Consider the following 25,191-nt stretch of genomic DNA (forward strand, 5'->3'; position numbering starts at 1 on the left):
GTAAGTCAAAAAATTGAGAATGAAAATTATCAAGAAGTGCACTTAAAGTTTTTAGAACTATCCAAACACAGATACAGAAATGGAACATAACATGTTCTTATATACAGAACTTACCATAATAGAGCCAACCATCAATATGCAAAATTGTCCTGCGAAAATGTGTTAAAATATTTCAGCTTTGTCAGGAAATAAAATACACCAAAATAAATATTTGTATCAAATTCCTTGAACTCAGAAACCTTAGAACAGCCATCAGGAAGTCCCAGGAACTCCTCAGAAAAGCAAATAAAATTTAATAAAGAACATCAATCATAATAAGGGTGAGCCACGATAGGCCTGGTATAATTATGTGTGTGTGTAAGACATGAAATGGACTGTTAGAAGTAATTCCCGCCATGTGTTCATTGTTGCCAGGACAGTCTAGAGACGACTTAAAAAAAGATCGATTTCTCTTATTTGAGTGTAAATTTGAAAGGATCTGAGGAATTATGTCTGAGGAGTTAGGAACTTGTCACATAATTTCTAAGATATGAAGAATTGAAGAATTATGGAATCCATAAGCAAAACAGTCTAGGCCATCCTAACTGAAGCTGGAAAGATGTTCTGTTGATTGCAGTCACTTGAGCAAATATGTGACCATCTAAAATTGACTTGCAGCATACTCACTTGAATCTGTGCTTGCTTATCCAGATCAACACATGACTGGAACCGCAAATTTACTCTTCAGAACACACCCAACTGTGGAAAGAAGAGAAAAGTGTCCCTTCTCTTTGACCATCTGGAGCCTGGCGAGCTTGCAGAACATTTAAGTTATTTGGAATTCAAGAATTTCTGCCGCCTTACGGTAGGATTCTTTTGCTTTTTAAGGTGATCTATAGGCAATGCTGGATTTATTATTGATTTCATTTTCCTTGTTTTAATTTTCTACACCTATTTGTATTAATATTGTTAAAGCTACTGGAGATCTCACCTTTAAACATGCACAATACTAAACAGGTGGTATGCTATTAATAGCCTAAAAATCATCCTGACAAGTTTTTTGCACTCCCTTTCCTGTACCATTTAATGAGCTTCCTTTTTGTTCTGCAGAACTGATAGCACACACAGTACCTCACTACAGTATTCAATATTTTTTGCTGCCATGGCATTAGAAAGGTGGTACTGTAGAACAACCTATAAACAGTACATCCATCCATCCATTTTCCAACCCGCTGAATCTGAACACAGGGTCACGGGGGTCTGCCGGAGCCAATCCCAGCCAACACAGGGCACAAGGCAGGAACCAATCCCGGGCAGGGTGCCAACCCACCGCAGGACACACATAAACACACCCACACACCAAGCACACACTAAGGCCAATTTAGAATTGCCAATCCACCTAACCTGCATGTCTTTGGACTGTGGGAGGAAACCGGAGCGCCCGGAGGAAACCCACACAGACACGGGATGAACATGCAAACTCCACGCAGGGAGGACCTGGGAAGCGAACCTGGGTCTCCTAACTGCGAGGCAGCAGCGCTACCACTGCGCCACCGTGCCGCCCTAAACAGTACAAAAAAGTACAAATAGTTAAAAAGAAAAGATATGACAAGAACTGACAACTCAGTTTATCATTACTTGTCACTCCATATTCACCAAACTTAACAAAATATTGTTGAGATTTAAAGGTCTCAAAATACTACAAAAAGAAATGTTTTTGATAAATCTGTGGTTATTTTTGGAAAGAAAACATATTTAACATTTGTGCCAAATTGATCTTTAGTTAATTTCTCCCAAGAACTAGTTTTTAAAGTAATAACCACCTACTAAGTACCCTATGAGCCCCCTTCAAAATTTTAAACACTTACCTCATCTAAATATAATCTCACTTTGTTTTACAATCAGAGTTTCAACTTCCCTAATAATTCAAACTGTAAATTCCTGAAAAAAGTTTTGCAGTGATTTTTTTTATAATTACTCCTAAACACAAGGACCAAAACTGTAAAAATCTTTGTTCAAACTTAAATTAAATCAATAATTTAAATTTAATAACAAAGACCAAATTAAATAATTAACTAAGCAATAACAGTCAATAAAGGGTAAAAGGGAAAATGCCAAAAAATTATTCTAAATAAGAAATGAAAGAACAAAAAACAAATACACCAATTGACTATTAGTTATTAAAAAAAAGATATCAGGCTAAAGAGAAGAAAAACAGAAATAAATAGGTAAACTGTAGTCAACTCAAAGTGACAGACAAAGCCAAAGGTTAGGAAACAAAATAATTAGTCAAAAATCCCTTCTAAATTAGTAATAAATACCATTGCTAAAACTACCACCCAAAATTCAAAATTACTATTTATAAAAACATAGTAAAAAGCCAACAAAGAATCAGAACAAAAGTCTCAAGAGAGGCAAGGGCACAGCATAATCCTTAATACATGCTAAAGGAACACTACAGAAGAGCTGAAATCACTGCAGTTACTACTAATGTCACAGCAAAAAGATTGCGGCAACAGTTGTCTTCTATTGCCCTCTCAGGTGACAACTGCACCTGATAGGTCCAGTTCTAATTGTGGCCTAACCTGCAAAATCAGAGCAATAAGGTACGTGAGAGATTGGGAGAAAATAACCAGAAAAACAAACAGAAATATGGTAATATTTTACAAATTTTTAAATAGGGACCTTTTGTTAGTTTGAAAACATTTTTTTTCCTACAGATTTCTTTTTAAAGCTGTTGTTTGACTTTTAAGTTTTTAATTCTTTTGAAACTGTTCATATAATTAATATGCGTTGGTTGCTGGTTTTTGGGAATTATTCCTTGCTCAAACAATTTTATTGTACTTGTCTTTAAAAGACTTGTTTCTTACTCTAGTGACAATACTGTTTTGGTCCCCTTTTATGGAATGATGGAACAGGTTAACAACAGAATAAAATGACACAAATAAGAAAATATATACATACATGTACAATATAATTTGTATTTTTTCACTTCTAAAAGTGAAAACAGGGCAGTAACATTAAATAATAGGAGACAGGAACCTGGGATGGATTCTAAGGTGGTTAGCAGCAAGATCTGAAAGGTGTTTACATGTTCTAAACATGATATGCAGATTTTCTCTCAGCTTCAGTTTCTACTCACATCTAAGAAATGTACACATTAGGTTTGATGACAACTTTAAAGCAACATGGTAAGGTGCTGCCTGAGTGTAGGCATATCTGCAAGTGTGCCAAGTAGTGGACTTGTATGCTCCTCAGAGCTGTTCCTTCTCAGGTAAGATGATGCTCCTAATGCATATGTAATGCATAAAGCATGTCCATAAAAAAGGTTTATAAATAGAGAAAGTTGCACTACAATGGCTAAGAAAAAAGTTAATTGTAAGAGTCAAGCAAAATGTATCTTACAGTTCTCAAAAAAGCTACTCATTATGTATTCAAAGCCTTATTGTCTGTTTTCATGGAAATCCTAAACACTGTAAAGTGTACTAACATTATTAGCTTTACATACTGTACTGTAAAAGCTGAATAAGTTGATTCTGATGATTATAAGTCATTATCTTCTTAATAAGTTAATTTAATACACACAGTTTTAAAAGACAAGATATATTATGAATGTATAATTAAGAAATTATAACAGATTTGTACAAAGAAGATGGTGCTATTTTGTTTAATGAGGAAGGAAAAACCTTTTACAGCACTAGAGTGTATACAAAATATCAGATGCAAGTAAGAATTTAATTGTACTCTGTACATATTACAATAATGACCCTGCAAACCTATAAATTTGTAATATATTTTTTACATAAATTTTCAAAACCTTTTTCATAAACTAAGCAAAGATTTACAAAATTACACGACGCAGAGATTCAACTGGCAGAAAATAACCGGTTATGGTGCTATGTTATTTTGTGAAATTGAGGAAGTTAAAAGTAGGCATATGTGATAAGGCCAGTTTTCATTTAAATATATATATAAATTAGTTTAAATAAATAAATATATAAATGTAATAATCAAATTGTTTAAATTTGCAGATAGCATTTGATTCAGTGTTAACATAAATTATTTAGCAAAATCTTTACTGATATGAAAAAATTTGGGAAACCCTCTTAATTCTTTGGATTTTTGTGTATCATTGGCTGAGCTTTCAAAGTAGCAACTTCCTTTTAATATATGACATGCCTTATGGAAACAGTAGTATTTCAGCAGTGACATTAAGTTTATTGGATTAACAGAAAATATGCAATATGCATCATAACAAAATTAAACAGGTGCATAAATTTGGGCACCCCAAAAAAGATATTACATACTTAATTGAGCCTCCTTTTGCAAATATAACAGCCTCTAGATGCCTCCTACAGCCTTTGATGAGTGTCTGCATTCTGGATGGAGGTATTTTTGACCATTCTTCCATACAAAATCTCTCCAGTTCAGTTAAATTTGATGGCTGCCGAGAATGGACAGCCTGCTTCAAATCCTCCCATACGATTTTCGATGATATTCGAGTCAGGGGACTGTGACGGCCATTCCAGAACATTGTACTTCTTCCTCTGCATGAATGCCTTTGTAGATTTCGAACTGTGTTTTCGGCCATTGTCTTGTTGGAATATCCAACCCCTGCGTAACTTCAACTTTGTGACTGATGCTTGAACATTATCCTGAAGAATTTGTTGATATTGGGTTGAATTCATCTGACCCTCAACTTTAACAAGGGCCCCAGTACATGAACTAGCCACACAGCCCCACAACATGATGGAACCTCCACCAAATTTGACAGTAGGTAGCAGGTGTTTTTCTTGGAATGCGGTGTTCTTCTTCCATCATGCAAAGCACTTTTTGTTATGACCAAATAACTCAATTTTTGTCTCATCAGTCCAAAGCACTTTGTTCCAAAATTAATCTGGCTTGTCTAAATGAGCATTTACATACAACAAGCAACTCTGTTTGTGGCGTGAGTGCAGAAAGGGCTTCTTTCTCATCACCCTGCCATACAGATGTTCTTTGTGCAAATTGTGCTGAATTGTAGAACGATGTACAGATACATCATCTGCAGCAAGATGTTCTTGCAGGTCTTTGGAGGTGATCTGTGGGTTGTCTGTAACCATTCTCACAATCCTGCACATATGCCGCTCCTGTATTTTTCTTGGCCTGCCAGACCTGCTGGGTGTAACAGCAACTCTGCCTGTGGCCTTCCATTTCCTGATTACATTCCTTAAAGTTGAAACTGACAGTTGAAACCTCTGAGATAGCTTTTTGTAGAAACCATGATACTGAACAATCTTTATTTTCAGATCTTTTGAGAGTTGCTTTGAGGACCCCATGCTGTCACTCTTCAGAGGAGAGTCAAAGGGAAGCACAGCTTGCAATTGACCACCTTAAATACCTTTTCTCGTGATTGTACACCCCTGTCTATGAAGTTCAAGGCTTAATGAGCTAATCCAACCAATTTGGTGTTACAAGTAATCAGTATTGAGCAGTGACATCCATTCAAATCAGCAAAATTACAAGGGTACCCAAATATTTGCACAGCTAGTTTTTCACATTTGATTTAATTTCATACAACTAAATACTGCTTCACTAAAAGCTTTCTTCGGACAACACCCCAGTACTCAGATGTTCCTAGGAAATTAAAGACATACCACTGTTATCTTTTTTGTTGAAAGTAGAGTAAATCATTATGCAGGCTGAGATGGGTTCCCAAAACTTTTTCGTATGACTGTAAATATATAGTCAGTGCTTGAATTTCATCTCAGGATGGTGAGTATCCCCTCTACATCATTTAATTTAATAAAGCAGGAAAATCACACTGAGCTTTCAAGGCAAAAAAGTTCAATATTGCCATTTTTGTGTTCCATTATCAAATTAGTTAAGAAATAAAGATACACGATTCATGTGTGCTTTGACAGCATGATGATGTGACCAATCAGCAGTCAGTTTAATTATTGCTTTTTCATACAGTGCCTTTATACAGCTGCAATAAAGGTACAGAGGCTTTGTATTCATCCTCAAATTGGTATGAACATGGCTACTGGTGTCCATACAGCCATCCATTTTCAAACTGGTGAATGTAGTTCAGAGTTGCTGGGAGCTGGTGCCTATCCTAGCTGTACTGGGCTCAAACTTGGATGGGGCATCAACCTTTCATATATTCACATATCATTCATTGGGATTTTTAAACCAAAGTAATATTTAACAGTGTAACAACTAACATATGAGTGAAGCACATATGAAACATATCTGAATGGACCTGGAGCAAATGATTAATTTCTGTACTTACAATCAGTCCAATGTAATGACTGATTCTACATTAACATACAGGCAGCAGCAATAGCCAAGTCTGATCACTTATGTGAAATAGCTTGAAAACACTAGAACAAAAGATGCTTTATATAAAGTCTGAAGTAATAATCTTAAATAGACCAATCTGACAAATGTTTCATAGGTAGTCTTAAAGTTGGGGCAAATATAGAAAGGAAGGAAAGACTTCAAAAATGAAAGCATCGGGTAAGACATTTGAAATTTGAATTAATTTGAATTGTCTATGAACTACTACTTTTGATAAGCATTGTTATTTAGCTAATGTCTCCCCCATATACTTCAGTAAACATATATTTCACAACAGCAAATGTCACAAATCTGACAAAGTGATATTTGTAACAAACAACCTGGTATAAAAAGTGCATTGTTACAAAAGAGTTTGTGTAAATCAAAACATCCTGAATTATCTTGGTATGTATTACTTCACGGACAATAAAATAATAATGTTTTAAATTTTATTTTAGTATTAATTTTAATCAGTATTTATCCTTCAGTTACTGAAAAAATTTAAGCATGTGCATGTTAAATTCTTGATAGTCATATTATTTTTTATACACCCTACACTGAAATTCCCCCAAAACTGATAAAAGCCACTATTTGTTGCTGCAATGGGGGAAATTCCCCCAATATAAGGTATGCAACACAAAAATATCAGTAAAACATAATTTGCTACCAGGATAAAATTAATGATTCATTTTGACTTAAACAAAAATCCAAAGCACAATTTCACCCCTCCACACACAAAAAACTATGGTAATCAGTTGTACAACATTCATAATAAGAATTCATACTGACTTGCTAAAGCCAGAAGGGTTTCTGTAGTATCTTATAATAAGGTGAACACTGTTTGGTACCTCTTGACAAAAGAAACAATTTCTTTACAGTATACTCCAAAATATATGAAAGCTAGTATAGCGAAATGCTCATTTATTATAACGGGCGCAACTGTACAATGGCAAGTCCATCTGTTTCAATCACGCTGTGCATTTATGAACCTCTGTTTACATGCTACACTAGCCCTTATGTCCCTCTTTCTTTGTGCTTCTTTTTGCATTTGTTCATTGGACTATGCAGCCTTTTTGTGGATGTCAGATGTTTTGCTTTTTTATATAGACAGATGGTGTTCATTAACCAAACATACTCAAAAAACAAAGAATCAAGTTAAAATACAACACTAACAAAATCTCTGTTGCCTTTTTTTGCATCCCTTCAAAGGCTGCTGCCTTGTTTGCCTGTTGGAGTTGGTGTCCTATTTTCTAATCTTTCAGTGCCAACTTCCTCCCAACTCACTTCAAACCTCTTACTACTCCTTCTACATGTCTCTCAGTATTCACACATGTAAGTCTGCTGATAGGTGTGTGGTAAAGTGAGGTCCGCAGCTGGTTGGCAAGTTTTAAACAAATAAATAACAACAACCCTCGTGTCTTCGGTTGGGGCCATGGTAGCATGGTCTGAGCGGCTTCAGCATAAGATGCAAGAGCAGACAGCCCTGTACTTTGTGCACATGTGCAGGATCGCCCATGTCCCTCATTAACACTGGAGCTGTGGTTGCCACAGATGCTCTTCACCCCACTTTAAAAAGGGAAGCGTGAGTGTAAGGAGAACAGATGGATAGGCAAGAGGCAGTGTGGGCGTTGGTCCGTGAGGGAGCAAAGTATCGATGCTGTATGGTCAGATCGTTTCCACAGATTCATTTTCAAGGAGTGGGTGTGACCAAGGTGGCATCCTTCTCAGGGATCCAAGGTATACTGAGAGAGGGAGAAAGAAGGCGGAAGCTAAGACGGGGTCAGGAAGTGAGGACTGCAGCTGCTACTGTCTCTGCCAGCTGAGTGAGCAATAGGTGAACTGAGGAGATGGAATTGGAGAGGTGCTGGGCTTGTCAGGCAAGACTTGAAGGACCAAGTGGCTGTTTGTTTTTAACTAATTTTAATCTGGATTTTAAATTTGTGAACTGGATTTTATTATGGAAGGGGCACTGCACTTTTGAACACTAATTGTTTGACTTTATTGTAATAAAGCACTGTCACTTGATGCACCTACCCCTTGCTGTGTGCGTGTGTTGTGCTAGGCTCATCTTTGGAAATGTTATTGGCAGTGGCGGGTTCAAAAGGCTCCCAGAAGGACCCAGAAGCATGGAGCAAACCCGCACCATAACAGGGTGATGACCTTTAAAACCCTAAAATGTATTCATTTTAAGCCATGCCCTATAATTGCTTCTGGGTTTAGTAGCAGGTCAAACTAGACCACCATACACGTCAGTTCAGAAATTATCCAGTTTTTTAAGACAGTTCCTGGGTTACATGCCCTTTAAAATGGGCAACTGTCACTTTCAGGGCAGGGCAGGGCTTCTAGCAACTTTTGAAAGCTGGTTATTCAAAGTTCCTGTGGACTCTCTACCTCTATTTTGCTCTTGGTTCTCCCAAATGATTTACAGTTCTTATCTTATCCTGACAGTTGTTACGAAGGTCTACAAGATGATAATATCAACTACATTACTTAGTAATTAATTCCATCTATATATAGATATGTAAAAGAAAAAAAGTATTTTTTAACATTTTTATGAAATTTACCCTTACAAGTGCAACACAAAAGCTAACTTAATCAGTTTTAACGCATGCCGATGAAATAAGAGAAGCAGCGGGTCGCTAGGGTGGAGAAGAGAAGAGCTGCTCAGGAAGCACCAAGCGCATCAACCTCTGAGTGAATGCTAAACAGAGACAGAGAAAGAGTATGAAAACTATGAATGCTCAAATCAAGTGTGTTCACTGCACGTCATCGTGCACTACGCCGTTGCTGGTATCAGTATAATAAGTGTTAATCTCATTTTGGATATCCATTTATCCTTTAGATTATCAACAGGCACATGAGTGGAGGAATCCATAGGAAAAGTTGGGATACCAGTTGGGCTACTGTGTTGAATTCAAGAGACCAACAAATCCAATTTAGATAAATATTTAGGGGCACAAAAATAGAAAACCGGCACAATAACTGCCTGGGTAGCCTGCGAGGCTTCCCTGGTACACTGGCTCTATTGAGCAGGTCACTGTCAAGGATATCTGTCATACAGAATGTCTGCTTCTCAAATGAGATTGCTCAAACCAGAAACATCTGTATTTATAAGCTTTGACTGGAAAGGGCAGGGCTTCCTAGAGCATTGCGGACGAGGCTTAGTTGCCCTAACTGAGCGTTTTCTTTGTGCTTTGGGGGGAAAAAGAGACAATATAGTTAGCTGCATTGCCCCCTTTTGCTCTGGGAGCAGCAGGTGATCCTCAGGCGCCCATGTGTGACAAGGTGTTAAGATGCTCACATTGGAGATTAGCTGAACAAATTTGTTTTTGCTGATTTTTTTATTGCTTTTGTTAATATTTCTGACTGGCATTGGGAACTGTCCTGAATTGGGAAAAAATGTGAGTGAGCAGCAGCCTACCAATGCATGTGTGCAAAGGAAAGTTTCATGTGAGTTTTGCCTGCTGCCTCCCAACTCTGACTCACTGAGGTATGGTGGCAGGCTCCTTTTAATCTGGACCTGGGAATGTTTCTGGTAATATATAATATCTGTGAATTTTTGAACAATGTGAATATGTCCATCCATCCATTATCTAACCTGCTATATCCTAACTACCGGGTCACGGGGGTCTGCTGAGCCAATCCCAGCCAACACAGGGAGCAAGGCAGGAAACAAACCCCGGGCAGGGCGCCCAGCCCACCGCAGGGCACACACACACACCAAGCACACACTAGGGACAATTTAGAATCGCCAATGCACCTAACCTGCATGTCTTTGGACTGTGGGAGGAAACCGGAGTACCCGGAGGAAACCCACGCAGACACGGGGAGAACATGCAAAATCCACGCAGGTAGGACCCGGGAAGTGAACCCGGGTCTCCTAACTGCGAGGCAGCAGCGCTACCCACTGCACCACCGTGCCACCCCATGTGAATATGTTTCTCATTTATTAAAAAAATGAGTAGTGATGATGGGAATGAAACATCTATAAGCAGCACTTGTAATATACAACTTTAGTCTTTGTATGTTTTTCCTTGTATAGTAGGTATATTAGTTATGTTGTAGCTATATAAGTTATAAAGAGTAATTTTATGAAAGGATAGTTGAAATGGTTATTTATACATCCAAAATACTTATAAGATGATATATTGATTTATTAATTTAGAGAAAAAAAATAATGGATGAGAGACATTTAGATTATGTTGTTACTATTTATTAAATTAAAACTCATACATTAATTTTTTAAAATGCATTTATTATTTAAATAGTATCAATATTCTGAATAAATTTATTCTATTACAGGGCTACAGAAATAATGTGCCAGCAGTATCAGGCAAGAGTCAGCCCTGAGAAGGGTGCCAGTCTATTGAAGGGGACACTCACACAACTATACTCACTCACATGGGCTAATTTAAAGTTGCCATTGCCCATAGTATATAAGAAGCCTATTATAACACCTTTTTTTTTTGCTTGTTTTCCCTTGATGTTACAGTATATGGGTTTTATTGAAACTATCCACATATAAACAACAATTTTACCAGGGGTTATTTTTAATAGTTTATATTATCCCAAACAATGATAAGTAGAACTATTATAGTATGAAATACAATTCATTTTGCTTTTCCCATTACTGATGTGTAAAGAAAGATATTTAGACAATATCTGTATTTAATTCTCATTTTTCACTTGAAATAAAAATAAAAGGAATTAGATCAAACTTAAAATGAACACCACTTTTAAATATTTTCTTTGATAAAAGCTCCTATTAACAATTCATTTATTTTCAATTATATGGTCCATAGACAATCTTCCTTAAGGATTCAAAAACTTAAATGAATTTTAATCTCACTGATATGTAGCCTTGTAGACAGTGGCAGATGTGTGTAAGAAGCACTGCTCATACATACTCACTATAGGAAGAAGAAAGCTACCTACATTATGTGTCAGTTTGACATTCACCACTTTACTTGACTTTCTTTGCAAAGCTAAATGTCAAAACATTGATAAGCAGAATAGTCAGCTGTTTATGGTCAATTTTTCTAACAACTACTCCACTGAGCATTCCATTACTTTCTGATACTTCTCTTCTGAATTCTCTACAGTATTTGGACTACAGGAGTTATGTGGTGAATAGCTCTGTTCGTGGGAAACCAGCTTTAGAAAGGTCTGTGGCACTGTGCAATGGGATCTCGCAGTGGGTTCAGCTGATGATCCTAAATCGCCATACACCCCAGCAGCGAGCAGAAGTGTTTACAAAGTTCATCCACGTTGCACAGGTATTGGAGCTGTCAGTCTTTATAAGAGTAAGAAAAATATTGGGGTACAGTTTTAGCCATTGTATGATCAAAATGACCAATATTTCTCCCAATTGTTTAAAAATTTGAAAAGCAGCCAGAACTGCCATTGACTGCAAACAATTTGTCTTTCACTGACTGTTCTCTAGCACCTATTTTGATTTTCACTGTTTGTCTGCATTTCTCAATAACTGCATTTGGTTCATCTCTGATGTCACTGCTTTCAACACCTTAACTTATTTTCCATTAGCTGCTGTTCCTCATTTAGACTCCTGCTTCCACATTTCAATCCTGTCCTAATTAGGTTATTTCCTTGTTTCATATAGAAGCTTCGCCAATTACAGAACTTTAATACCCTCATGGCTGTCATTGGAGGTCTTTGCCACAGTTCCATTTCACGGCTCAAGGAAACTACCAGCTACCTCAGCCAGGAAGTGACAAAGGTGAGTTTAGCAGTAAATATACAGTATTTTAGCATCACTAGGTCAAATACATATTTGGTATAAACTGTTGCTGTCCCTCTCTGTTTCAGACTTTGAATGAAATGACAGATCTACTCTCTTCTCATAGCAATTTTAGTATATATAGAAGGGTATACAATGAATGCTCTGGGTTCAAGATTCCCATTTTAGGAGTACATCTAAAAGACCTAGTATCTCTAAATGAAGCCTTGCCAGATTACTTAGAGGACACGAAAATCAACTTAAGCAAGCTACAGCACTTATACAACAACTTGAGTGAGCTTCTTCAGATACAGACTGCCACTCCTCCCTTTGAAGCCAACAAGGACCTAGTCCACCTTCTTACGGTGAGAATAATGTGCATGTTTCTATTCCACAGTAAATTCAGTAGTCCACTGCACCAGTAATATTTTAACTTATGCTGTAAACAGATATCTTCACATCTTGGTATGAGCATAACTTGAAAATTTATATTCATGTAGGAAATGTAAAATACTTGGAAAAAACTGCACAAAGTATGAGGTTTCACAAAATGTATACCCATTCTAATTATTTTGACCATGCATTCATCCACTGTAAGCTGAATAAAATCTAAGTTTTCTGCTAAAACCTCTAATAGAATTCTGCATTTTAAGATAGAAATTCCTCAAAAATAATTGGGAATGCAAAAATTATACACAAAGATAATCGAATGTACTGCAAAAGCTGGAAAAGTACTTAGTCATACTAAATGTTCTCCCCAGTAGGATGAGGAATGAGGAGACTGGGAGTTACATTACACCTTTAAGAATATTTGTTAAGCATAGATTGGTTGTCTGCCCTGGGTATAGAATGCATGCAATAAGATGAGTTTACTGACAGGATTAAAAAAAACAAACAATCCAATTACATTATTCACTTAAAGTACTTAGTGTATGCTGACCCTTGTAATCTACTATAATAGCTTAGAGACAGAAAAAATCACTAATAAAAAGTATGTGTGAAAGTTCCAACCTAGCACGGACCTCTTTTTTTTAACATTTTTAGCATTAACATCAATCATATTTCAGTATAATGTAAACACCTTCATAGGTGACTTAAAAAGTCCAGGTCACATGTAAGCATGTTTTTTGCCAAGTAGTAATAAAAGGAGAAAATTATGTTGCATCAAGTATATTATATATATATATATATATATATATATATATATATCTATATATATATATATATATATATATATATATACACATTCATTGCATTCATAGTCTGAGTCACGACGACCTGAATTGTATGGGTGGTTACCTACCAGGTAACGCTTGTGGTTGGTCTGCCATTCGGCAAACATCTGGCACGGTGCCCTCTTTCAGTTGCGAGAAACAGATCATAGAATGTTGCATAGTTTACTGTTAAATAATGCAAAGAGTATGCGACACGTGTTTCGCCCTCATTTGGGCTCATCAGGCGTACACACTCTACTGCTCTCCTCTCAGGGATCAAACCTCGGACGTCAGTGTCAAAGAAAAAGCCCCTTTACGCTGTGCCACGGCATGTGGTTTGTTTATTTGACAGTATATATATATTGTGGGGAACAGCCCGGACACAGACGGGAAGATATCGTTTTATCACCCAACACACGTTTATTTACAGAAAATTTACAATTATGAAACACGCACAAACCCAGTGCCGCAGCACCAATCACCCCAAAAATCCAGGCCCTTTCACAATGCCTTTCTCTTCTGGTCTGCCTCCACTCCTCTCCTCTGAGCTCTGTTCTCTTCCACCGGACTCCAGCCATCAAATGGAGGGAGGTGGCCCCTTTTATAACCACCTGGATGTTCTCCAGGTGCCTCACGACAATCTTCTGCCGGCACTCCCCAGTGTGGCGGAAGTGCCGGCTACGCACCCGGAAGCACTCCGGGTGTCCCTGGTCTTCTTCCCCCTAGCACTCCTCAGACTTTGGGGTGCTCCCTGGTGGTGACCACGGGCCCCTACAGGGTTGAGCTTCAAAGCTCTGTACCCGTGGTCCCCAAAGCCATCAGGGCGGTCGCCCCCTCATGCTCTGGAGGAGGCGTAAGCACTCCTCCGGTCCTCTTGGGCGAACCGGCTGGGTACCACCCCCAGCCGCGTGCCACTATATATATATATATATATATATATATATATTCTCAAGCATCAAAGAAAAAACATCTGATAACCACAGATGCAACAAACACCTTGGGAAATAAAAGGTGTGCAATTATTGAAAAAAGTTTAGTGAAGATGTCAGGAGATTAAAGGATAAGCTTAGTATTTTTCAAGTCAAAGTTATTAAGTAAGTAAGTAAGTAAGTGAACTTTATTGTCATTCATACCATACAACAGTACAACAACGGATGCATAGCTGAACGAAATTGCGTATCTCCAGGTTAAATGTGCAGACATAAAAGATAAGTGCACGCAAGACAACATACAGACATTACAAACATTTCACTTCTTACACAGAAAGTAGGTAAGACAGCACAAGGCAGCACAGTACAAACAATAAACACAAAAGATATATATAAATGTAAGCCAGTCAGTGGGTGAAATAAAATATGAAAGAAAATATTGCACATCGTTTCACAGTGATTGTGTTATTGCACTATATGGATACAATATTTATACATAATATATACAATGTAATATTGTACAATATTACAATTCAATTTAATGTAAACTTAAGACCTATTTGTGGTAATAAAGTGCACAGTAAGTAAGAGAGCAAAAGGTCAAGGGTTATTTAACAGAGTTTAGTATTCTGATGGCCTGGGGGAAGAAGCTCCTGTTAAATCTGGTCGTTCTGCAGTGCATACTGCTGTAACATTTTCCAGAGGGCAGAAGTTCAAACAGCCCATGTGCCAGGTGTGTGAGATCTTTTATGATCCAAATGGATCTGCTCTGGCAACGTGAGTACTGTAATTCTTGAACAGATGGGAGTGAGGACCCGATAATTTTCTCCGCTGTCCTCACCACTCTTTGAAGTATCTTCTGTTCAGTGGCAGTGCAGCTACCATGCCAAACTGAGATGCTGCTGGTCAATATACTTTCTATAATTCCTCTGTAGAAAGTTGTGAGTACAGTACAGGGGAGGTTTGCTCTTTTCAGCCTTTGGAGAAAATGAAGTCGCTGTTGTGCCCCCTTGACAAGAGAAGTGGTATTTGTGGGCAGTGTCAAATCATCTGTGATGTGCACTCCCAGAAACTTAGTGCTTCTCACTGACTCCACACTGTTTCCATGAATTGTAAGTGGCCGGTGTGGCATGTGCTTTCTCCTGAAGTCAACGATGATCTCTTTTGTTTTGTTGGCATTCAGTGCCAGGTTGTTTTTTCCACACCAGGCAATGAGTTGATTAACTTCCTCTCTGTATGCGGAGTCATCGTCACTACTGATGAGGCCCACTACTGTTGTGTCGTCTGCGAATTTTATGATGTGATTCGAGTTGTAATTGGCACAGCAGTCGTGAGTCAACAAGGTAAAGAGTAGGGGGCTTAGAACACAGCCCTGGGGAACCCCAGTGTTCATGATGGTAGTCTCAGAGGTGTTTTTTCCAAGACGTACTGTCTGGGGTCTGTCAGTGAGGAAGTCTAATAACCAATTACACAGAGGGGTGTTGATACCTAGTGGCTCCAGTTTCTTTACCAGGTGTTGTGGGATTACTTCACATTCATACAATATAACTTATTTTTGTATAGCACTCTTGACTGAGTGTAGGCAGAGAGTGCTATAAACAAGTTCTCAGATAAAATACCTATATAGATTATACTATTTATTATTATTAGATACAATCATGGTATATACGTTGTATTAGTTTGCTACATGAAATAGAGTTCTAAACTAAAGCATATTTTATTCATTTTAAAAAATAACTACGGTGGCGCAGTGGTAGCGCTGCTGCCTCGCAGTTAGGTGACCCGGGTTTGCTTCCCGGGTCCACCCTGCGTGGAGTTTGCATGTTCTCCCCGTGTCTGCATGGGTTTCCTCCGGGCGCTCCGGTTTCCTCCCACAGTCCAAAGACATGCAGGTTAGGTGGATTGGCGATTCTAAATTGGCCCTAGTGTGTGCTTGGTGTGTGGGTGTGTTTGTGTGTGTCCTGCGGTGGGTTGGCACCCTGCCTGGGATTGTTTCCTGCCTTGTGCCCTGTGTTGGCTGGGATTGGCTCCAGCAGACCCCCGTGACCCTGTGTTCGGATTCAGCGGGGTAGAAAATGGATGGATGGATGGATAGTCTGTTTTACTGCTGCACCATCTGTTGCATTGACTACATAACAATGTCATTTGTAGCGAAATCAGTGATAGAATGGGCAGCAACAGGCATTGCTGCTATACAAAATTGGCCACAGCCATTAAATGACAGTATCCATGATGAAAACACAATACAGAATGGTGAGATGACATCATCATGCAGGGCTGCTTCCTGTTTTCTGTACAATACTTCAGAAATAATCCTTGGCTGCCTGAAACCCTGTCCTGGATATGTGACATGGAACATGGTTACATTTTAAAGTGGTTCAAGATAAAAATTACTCGATAAAGTTTTTCTTAATTTTTCAAGTATCTCTACAATCTTAAAGCCATTTTTCTCAATTAATCACAACCTCTTTAAAAAAAATTGGATGGATATTTTGTCTTTTTTTCTTATAATAATATACTTGTTATAAGCTGGGTGCTCCAAAGTTTACTTAGAACTGAGGTGCCTACAGGATTTCATTCCAATCAATTTCTTAATTCAAAGTGTATTGCTGCTGGTACTGAAGCATACTGACTATGCCACTAACAACAAAGAGTGGCTTTTAATTCAGAAAGTAGGTGGACGAAATACCAATAGCTACCATGGGCCTCTGCGAACTCAGTTTAAATCATGAGTTACATGATGTGACTTTTTTAAAAACCTGTAAAACTCTGCTCTTGTAACTAGTAAGCAATGATGCTAGTGATATTTTTTAATATTCCGAATTCTCTTAACATATTGTTTTGAATAAAAAACATTCATTCATTACTATCTTGTTGAGTGTGAGAAAATGTTGTAGAGCAGTGATTAGTACTCCTGGCTTACACCCGTTAGGGACTTAGAATTATTTCCTGTTCTAGTCACAGTGTCCGTGGATTCTTCAATTTCTCCTCATGACTAGGTGGATTCCTCTAAGTAATCAAAACTTCCTCCCATCTGACTCAAATGTGAATTTTAGATGAACTGGTGACTCCATTGGCTGGGAGTGTCTATTGGTGGTGTGGGTCTGTGTGTGCCCTACAATTAGAGTGAGCTCAAGAGTACATGACACCCTTAAGCAATGTTGGATGCAAGCACCCACAATTCCTAAACGATATCAAAGAGAAAGTACCCCTTGGAGAGCCATGTGCTTGTGACCTCATGTGAAATCCATTAAGGCTGGCTGAGTGGGGATATGTGAAATCAATGACCAGCAGTCCCCCTTGGAGATCTCGGGGGGGGCCCTTTAGAGATCATCGCACATCTGCTGTTGGGGGAGGGAGGGAGTGTGGCGCTTGAATGGGGTTTGGTGTCATTCAAATCATGGTGCCCCTAGGCCAGTGCCTACTTGGCCTATGCTTAGAACTGGCCCCTTCTACAATGCATTGGCATCTCATTCAGGGCTCATTTCTGCCAAACATCCAGTTCAACCAGGAGAGCCATTGACTTCCGTAAATGGAAACGTTGAATTCATAAATGTTGTATGGTCATGTTTAGACTTGCTCCACCTAGCAAAGCAGCTTTGTAATTCATTTATTAAAGATATTGTTACATTGGTCTTCCAAGTCTTCCCCTTCCATAGTTCTCATATTATATATTTTGAGCCAATCTATAGAATAAAAAAGTTACTAGTATACCTCCGCATTATCATCTAAATCAGGGGTTTTCAAACTCGGTCTTGGGGACCCACTTTGGCTGCAGGTTTTTGTTCCAAACAGCTTCTGTTTTTAATTGGTCTCCTGGGTTAATTAAGTGAACTGTTATTTCCCAGATTTTGTGTTTTGGGAACAATGTAGTAATTAGAAAAGTAAGTTTGGAAAAAAAAAATATATATATATATTTAAATGTATTAAGCAGTTTTTTGGGTATAATGCATTTTTCTTATTTTAACAAAATGTTCATCTTGATTTTCATTCTACTTTTCCAGGTGTTCTGTTTAATTAAATCATTATTTACTAATGAGTGGGTCTGAGACTCAAAGTAGTTGCAGCCTTTCACGACTCAGTATTGTTTGCCTGGGTGTCTGCTCTGCTAGTTTTTAATTGTCATTATTAAGATACAATGAAGGGAGCAAAATGCATAGAGGAAGGGCAAAGTATAATGAAATCAACAAAAGAGTTAAGCATTTAAATCTATAGCAAAAATAGAAATATTTCTAAATGAAATGTAAAAATCATCCATCCATCCATCCTCTTCCGCTTATCCGAGATCGGGCTGCTGAGGCAGCAGCTTGAGCAGAGATGCCCAGACTTCCCTATCCCCGGCCACTTCTTCTAGCTCTTCCGGGGGGAATCCCGAGGCGTTCCCAGGCCAGCCAGGAGACATAGTCCCTCCAGTGTGTCCTGGGTCTTCCCCGGGGGCCTGCTCCCGGTTAGACGTGCCCGGAACACCTCACCAGGGAGGCGTCCAAGAGGCATCCTGATTAGATGCCCGAGCCACCTCATCTGACTCCTCTCGATGCGGAGGAGCAGCAGCTCTACTCTGAGCCCCTCCCGGATGACTGAGCTTCTCACCGTATCTTTAAGGGAAAGCCCAGACACGCTGTGGAGGAAACTCATTTCAGCCACTTGTATTCGCGATCTTGTTCTTTCGGTCACTACCCGTAACTCATGACCATAGGTGAGGGTAGAAGCATAGATTGACTGGTAAATTGAGAGCTTTGCCTAAAATCATGCTGACCTGATTTTCTGAATGTAAAATAAGAGAAAAGGAAAAAAAATACCAGCTAACTAAATAAGATCAATGTTATCAATTGTTGTCACTGATTATGAATCTGGTTGGAAAGAAAAACCTGCAGCCACAGTGGGTCCCTAGGACCGAGTTTGAAAAGCCCTGATCTAAGTAGTGTTTTAGGTGTGTGATCATTTAATGTAAAATTTATTAATTATTCTATTTAGACATAATAGTTTATATTGTTGGAATCTGGTATGATTCCCATCTGGAATATTTGCAAATGTTGCATGGTCTCTTAGTACCCCTTTGGCTTTGTTCTATTAATTTCATAGTACAAAAACATACCATCAGGCTATTAATTGTAAATAGTCTAAGTGAGTATGAATGTGCTCTCTGATTCACTGGTGAATTTATGGTTAAATTGAGCGCTTTGAGTAGTGAGAAAAGCGCTATATAAATGCAAAGAATTATTATCATTAATAATTTTTTCCTTGTGACTACTGGTATTTGGAAACACTACAGCACATCTGCCCTGGAAGAATAATAAAGAAACGTGCATTTATTAACCATTAATGTTTGATATATCTGAAAGTAAACTGTATCCCATTGTATGATTAGGAAATAAAAATTCTAAATACTGCATTGCATTTTTAAAGAATACACCAATAATTCAAGCAATACATACTGATTAGAGAAAAATGTAAAATCCTACGTAACAGAAGTTAACCTAGCGGTATTAGCTGTAAGGCAGGAAAGACCCTGGAGATGATGGCAATGAAAAGTAAACCATCATTTAAGTATTTCTGCACTCATTTTCCACACACAGAGCTGATCATATTCAGATGACCGCTAGAATAAAGAATGAATAAGGAGACCCTGAAAAACAAAAGTGAGTTAAGAACGTCCCAAACCACTTTAGTATTGCTGTTTCTTTTATATTTTGATTTGGTTTTTTTTCCCTATATCTTACAACTTGTTGGACATTTTCAGGCATAACATAATAAAAGTATTTACTCTCTTTTAGATTTTTCTGTCTTGTGCTGTCTGACAATCTCATTCACTTTCATCAGCCAGGAGGTTTGTCCTTCTGGCTTCCATTTTCAAGTCTGAACTTTTATATAGTGTTTTGGTATCTCGCACCTCATTTGAATTGTATTATATGTTTATTTTGCTTTACTTGAGTGTATTAGTAAAAACTAATTTGTTGTATTTGTGACATACAGCAATAAAGCAGCTAAGCAATATCAATTAGAAATATACTTTAGCTTGGTGGAGTGGTGGCTCTGAGGCTAAGGATCTGCGCTGGTATCCTGAAGGTTGCCGGTTCGAATCCCCGTCACTGCCAAAAGAGATCCTACTCTGCTGGGCCCTTGAGCAAGACCCTTAACCTGTAATTGCTCCAGGGGCGCTGTACAATGGCTGACCCTGCGCTCTGACCCCAAGGGGTATGCGAAAACTAACAAATTTCTAATACGAGAAATCGTATAAGACGAAATAAAGAACAAAAAAAAAAAAAAAAGAACAAACAGTTCTGGATGAGGTCACTGGGAAATTCTCTATCCATTCTAGTGCTTTTGTAATTTCCATCCTAAAGAGTTTGTCAGTGGAACATATATAGCAACATTTAAAGTCTTAACAGCATCCTAAAACACTAAACATCAATATGACTTCATATATAAAGAGAACTGTAACAGATAATCAATAAGGTGGTTAAAATAACTCTACTCATACTGTACAACATAATGATACAAAGTAGAATACATACTTGTACCTATGAATAAGAAAAGCTGTACCTCTACAATGCAATCTAAATTATTAGGCACAATATGCCCCTGGCCAACTCAGTAGCTGTATACTATATGTTCCAGATTTACAATGGGGCTCCTCTTTAAGGGACACATTTATTTATTAAGATTTAATTTTAAAGCATAATTTACATTTACTGTACATTAACTGATTTGGCTGATGTCTTTATCAAAGTTTGACTTATAACATTTCAGATACAATTGGTTACATTTCTTTTGTTTTCCCAGTTGGAGCACAGGCAAGTGAAGTAACTTGCTCATGGATACTCAATGTCAATAGTGATATAATGACATTCCTCAAATCTTGTTTTATATTTATTGTCACTTGCAATATTACCATTTGACATACTAGTGTCTAAAAGTACAAGGCATCTAAGCAATAGCTACCTATGTAAGTAGATGTTAATGTGTCAATATGATTTTATGAATAATAATTTTAGCTAGGCACCAGTCATGTGAAAGGTGAAGTCCTGGGGCCTCATGTATAAACGGTGCATACGCACAGAAATGTTGCGTACGTACGTTTCCACGCTCAAATCGCGATGTATAAAACCTAAACTTGGCGTAAAGCCACACACTTTTCCACGGTACCTTATGCCCTGGCATACGCAATTTCTCCGCTCGGTTTTGCAGACTGGCGGCACCCAGCATCAAAGCAATGCTATTGTTCCTGTGTGGTCACCCTTTCTTTCTTAGATCCACATTCCTGACACGGCTTTATAAATACACTGAAACTAACTGCATATTGTTTATTAGTGTAATGCATCTGATTGTAATTAACCTGCAGCAATATAATGGTCCAGGGAATAGCCATAGTATTCCAAATACCATAACTGCTTTAGCGTTGTTACTCTCAATGCATCTTGTTCTTCTTTCAGCTGCTCCCGTTAAGGGTTGCCACAGCAGATCATCTTTTTCCATATTACTCTCACTGCACCACTCGGAGTATTTATATCACTGTATCTGAGTGGGGAATCACAGCAGCAGCTGATCGGAAAGAGAATTATCGGTATACAGCATGAAGCAGACGCTGCCTCAGCCATGGCAAAACGTTTCAGTGACTTTCCTGTACAAACTTCGCGGTTTAGAAAAAGTTTCATTCCAAGAACTATAAACACACTAAATCAGTCCATCAAGTGCTCCTTGTAGAACTATTTGTACTTATAAGTACAATCACCTCACTGTAAACTTGGGATACAGTTATAATATTACACAACCTGCGCCACTTTATAAAGTCGCGTATTTACATATTGATGACAATATCATTTTTAAGATGAAATGCAGCAAAATATGTTGATTACATTATACAGATAAAACTTTAACTTCATTTAAATAATCTGTATTGTTAATAATTAAACATGTGAGGACACGGTGCCGCAGCGCTAGCTAGTTCATGGATTGTTCCTGCATTGCGTTGTATTCTTGCTCATGCTGACGCGACACTGGAAGGATAGACGGATAGAATAATTAAACATGTACTATGAAGATATTTCAATGTTCCTTAAAAGTTTTGAAGAATCGGCATTCTGAGCTTACAGATGGTTTCACATCTATTACAGAGCTGATTGTGTGGCAATTGGGTATTTGGAGAAAGAAAAGTAAGGAAAGGAATTGGAGGTTAGTACGTTTGAAAGAGACAGTACTGCTGCAATAAATTATTTCATCCAAGGTCGCGCATGGCGCAGCAAGCCTCTTGTGTGAGACATGAACAATCACTGCGCCACCGTGTTCCCATGTTTAATAACATGCTTTCATTCCTATCATCATGAAAAAAATATCACGTATACATCTCAGTATTTTAATTATTCAGAGAGCTGTAATATCACGAATATAATGGATTATGTGTCCTGTCAGAGAAAAAGAAAGCCCGTTTAAGAAGCAGGTAGTGATTCACACACATAGAAGATCAAATACAGAACAAAGCATTTAATGTGCTTCTTTAGTTACAATTGGATTTGAGAAACTAGTAAATTAAACGATTTTAAAATGAAGTTTATGATGTTCTACTTTAATGGCAAAATAAACTACGTGATTAAAGTGGAAATTTCGAGATTAAAGTTGACATTTTGTGCTTTTTTCCCACTGTGTGCCTATTTTTTTTGTCTGTACCCTAATAAGCTTTCACATGACACTCAGACTTGCGTTTTCACGGCGACTTTGATATGTGATTTCTTTTTTATTTCGGGCACTGTGCGACTTTGTGAACTTGAGCTTTCGAGTTTCTCCGACACTGTCACTCGATCAACTTTCTTTTGTTGATTATACCACTGTTTAAACCAACAAATAGTATGTTTTTCCTTTGCCTCCACTTGGTATTCACCGAAATTTCTTATATTTTCCCCTGTGCTTTTCTCATTGTCTTTTCACAGAAGGCTATTTATATTGATTTGCATATTCAAAGAGGCGTAATTCTGGGAGGAATTGGGGGTGGGACAGAAGGCGCGTGCATGTGCGTTACTTTTCATGCTGATCGGGATTTATGTAGTGGAAGAACGTGAAAGTTTGCGTGCGCACAGATTCCTGCATCTGGATTTTTCTGTGCGTACGCACATTCCTGCTTTTGTGCTTACGCCATGTTATAGTATGAGTTCTATGCACGGCGTTATACATGAGGCCCCTGGTGTTTATGTAAGAGGGCAGATAGCTCATTAGTTGTTAGGTGGGTCACTTGGTAGCCCTTGGATTTAGCAACACACTCTTCAAAATTAAATGTGTTTAAATAACTAAAGTTGAGCAAACGTTCATTCTTTCATAGGTATATATATCTTCTTAAACCCCAGAACAAACAGAATGTGAATTCCATACCATATTTGAATTTTGGGGTGTTATTGAAAACATGCATATCACCTAATCTCATACTAATCATCTTCTGCTTACTTTATTAACCAGCTTTCTTTGGATCTATACTATACTGAGGATGAAATCTATGAACTCTCCTACACAAAAGAGCCCAGGAACCCAAAAATCCAGGTGAGGCCACAATCCAAAAGATTTAGCATTGCACTAAAAAGGTTTCCTGATGTTTTAGTGAATATACCCATTGGTCTCAATTACAGCCTGCTATTCCCTCCAAACCCCCTGTGTTTGTAGACTGGGCTTCAGGAGTGGCACCAAGACATGATCCAGCAGTCATCTCCAAGCATGTGAAACAAATGGTGGAGGTGAGTGGATTTCCCCCGAGTCTCTAGTGCAGTATATCTTGGTCTTGTACCAGGTGTAAACTTGAGGAGTCTAGATCAAGGAAGAATACTCAGTCTCTATATGTATGAAAGCAAGTAAACAGCGAGCACTATGTCTGGCTTAGCTTAGCCAGTCAATCTTCCGTTTAAGGCCATGTTTTTGTCATCATTTTAGTGAAGCTTGTTGCCAAGACTTGTCTCTGTGACGCATATGTTCATGTCTGCGCTGCAGAGCCCTGTCTTCAGTGGCACAGAATTTTCATCAACCTGCTGAGATCCTATCCTCCTGTTGCCCCCTGCAGTCAGTCATAAAGAACTATGACCACAACCACGATGGCTTCATTTCTCAGGAGGACTTTGAGAAGATTGCAGCAAGCTTCCCATTTTCCTTTTGCACGCATGACAGAGAGCGGTAAGTCAAAAAAAATGACAACATAATTGCATGTAAGCAGTGAATGTCCATTTTAATTCAATGATCTAATCACAAACTGTAGTCCAAATATGTGTGTGCTGTAAGATGGCAGACCATAATTTACCAAAATAAATGAATAAATGATACTGGACCAGGAAATGAGAGTGTGAGTCAATAAACAAAACAAGGCTTGAATGCTATAATGCCCAATGGCATTTTACAGTACCCCTTCCAGCCACTATATGGTAGCAATGGGACCATGTTGCAGAATTCAATAATGCATTAAATGGTTGTGCCTATGAAAGAAAATCAAAAAGAAAATGGTGGCATGGGCTGTAGAAAATAATCATATATGAATTTCTCACGGCCATTTTTATTGTTTTAAATTTGAAGTTTTTTTGGCAATTTGTCTCCACAGTGAAGGCTTGATGAGTCGTGAAGAAATCACTTCCTATTTTATGCGAGGTATTTCCATCTGCTCTAAACTAGGATTACTGCACAACTTCCAGGAAACCACTTATAAGAAGCCAACTTTCTGTGATACCTGTAATGGCTTTGTAAGTTTCCTACAGTAATTAACACTAGTTCCAATAAGGTAAGATATATACCCATTAATGTCTGTTTCTTTTATTCCTAGCTTTGGGGTGTCATTAAGCAGGGCTATCGTTGTCGAGGTATGTACATCACTCATATAGTTGACTATATTTATCTATTTTATTTTTAGCTTTACTGAGGATCATGAATCTTACATAAATTATGGTAATTATTAGATTGTCAGTCTTGCCATCAGTAACTGCAGCTCACATAGGTTGATAATGCTAATGCCATTATAAATCTCGGTGTTGCTCCTAGAAGATTTACCAAG

General features: G+C 38.1%; 1 protein-coding gene across 1 annotated transcript in view; it reads left to right on the forward strand.

The window, feature by feature from the left end:
* The window catches only part of rasgrp4 (RAS guanyl releasing protein 4), a 156,057-nt gene that overhangs the window by 116,515 nt on the left and 14,351 nt on the right, over positions 1-25,191 (forward strand). The window contains exons 6-14 of the mRNA XM_051921377.1: positions 691-844; positions 11,403-11,576; positions 11,921-12,037; positions 12,127-12,402; positions 23,625-23,705; positions 23,792-23,896; positions 24,217-24,326; positions 24,745-24,883; positions 24,964-25,000. Coding sequence (XP_051777337.1) covers positions 691-844; positions 11,403-11,576; positions 11,921-12,037; positions 12,127-12,402; positions 23,625-23,705; positions 23,792-23,896; positions 24,217-24,326; positions 24,745-24,883; positions 24,964-25,000 — 1,193 coding nt within the window. The remainder of the gene's footprint in view (positions 1-690; positions 845-11,402; positions 11,577-11,920; positions 12,038-12,126; positions 12,403-23,624; positions 23,706-23,791; positions 23,897-24,216; positions 24,327-24,744; positions 24,884-24,963; positions 25,001-25,191) is intronic.

Source organism: Erpetoichthys calabaricus, chromosome 18 (genome assembly GCF_900747795.2).
Source record: "Erpetoichthys calabaricus chromosome 18, fErpCal1.3, whole genome shotgun sequence".
NCBI classification, from domain to species: Eukaryota; Metazoa; Chordata; class Cladistia; order Polypteriformes; family Polypteridae; genus Erpetoichthys; species Erpetoichthys calabaricus.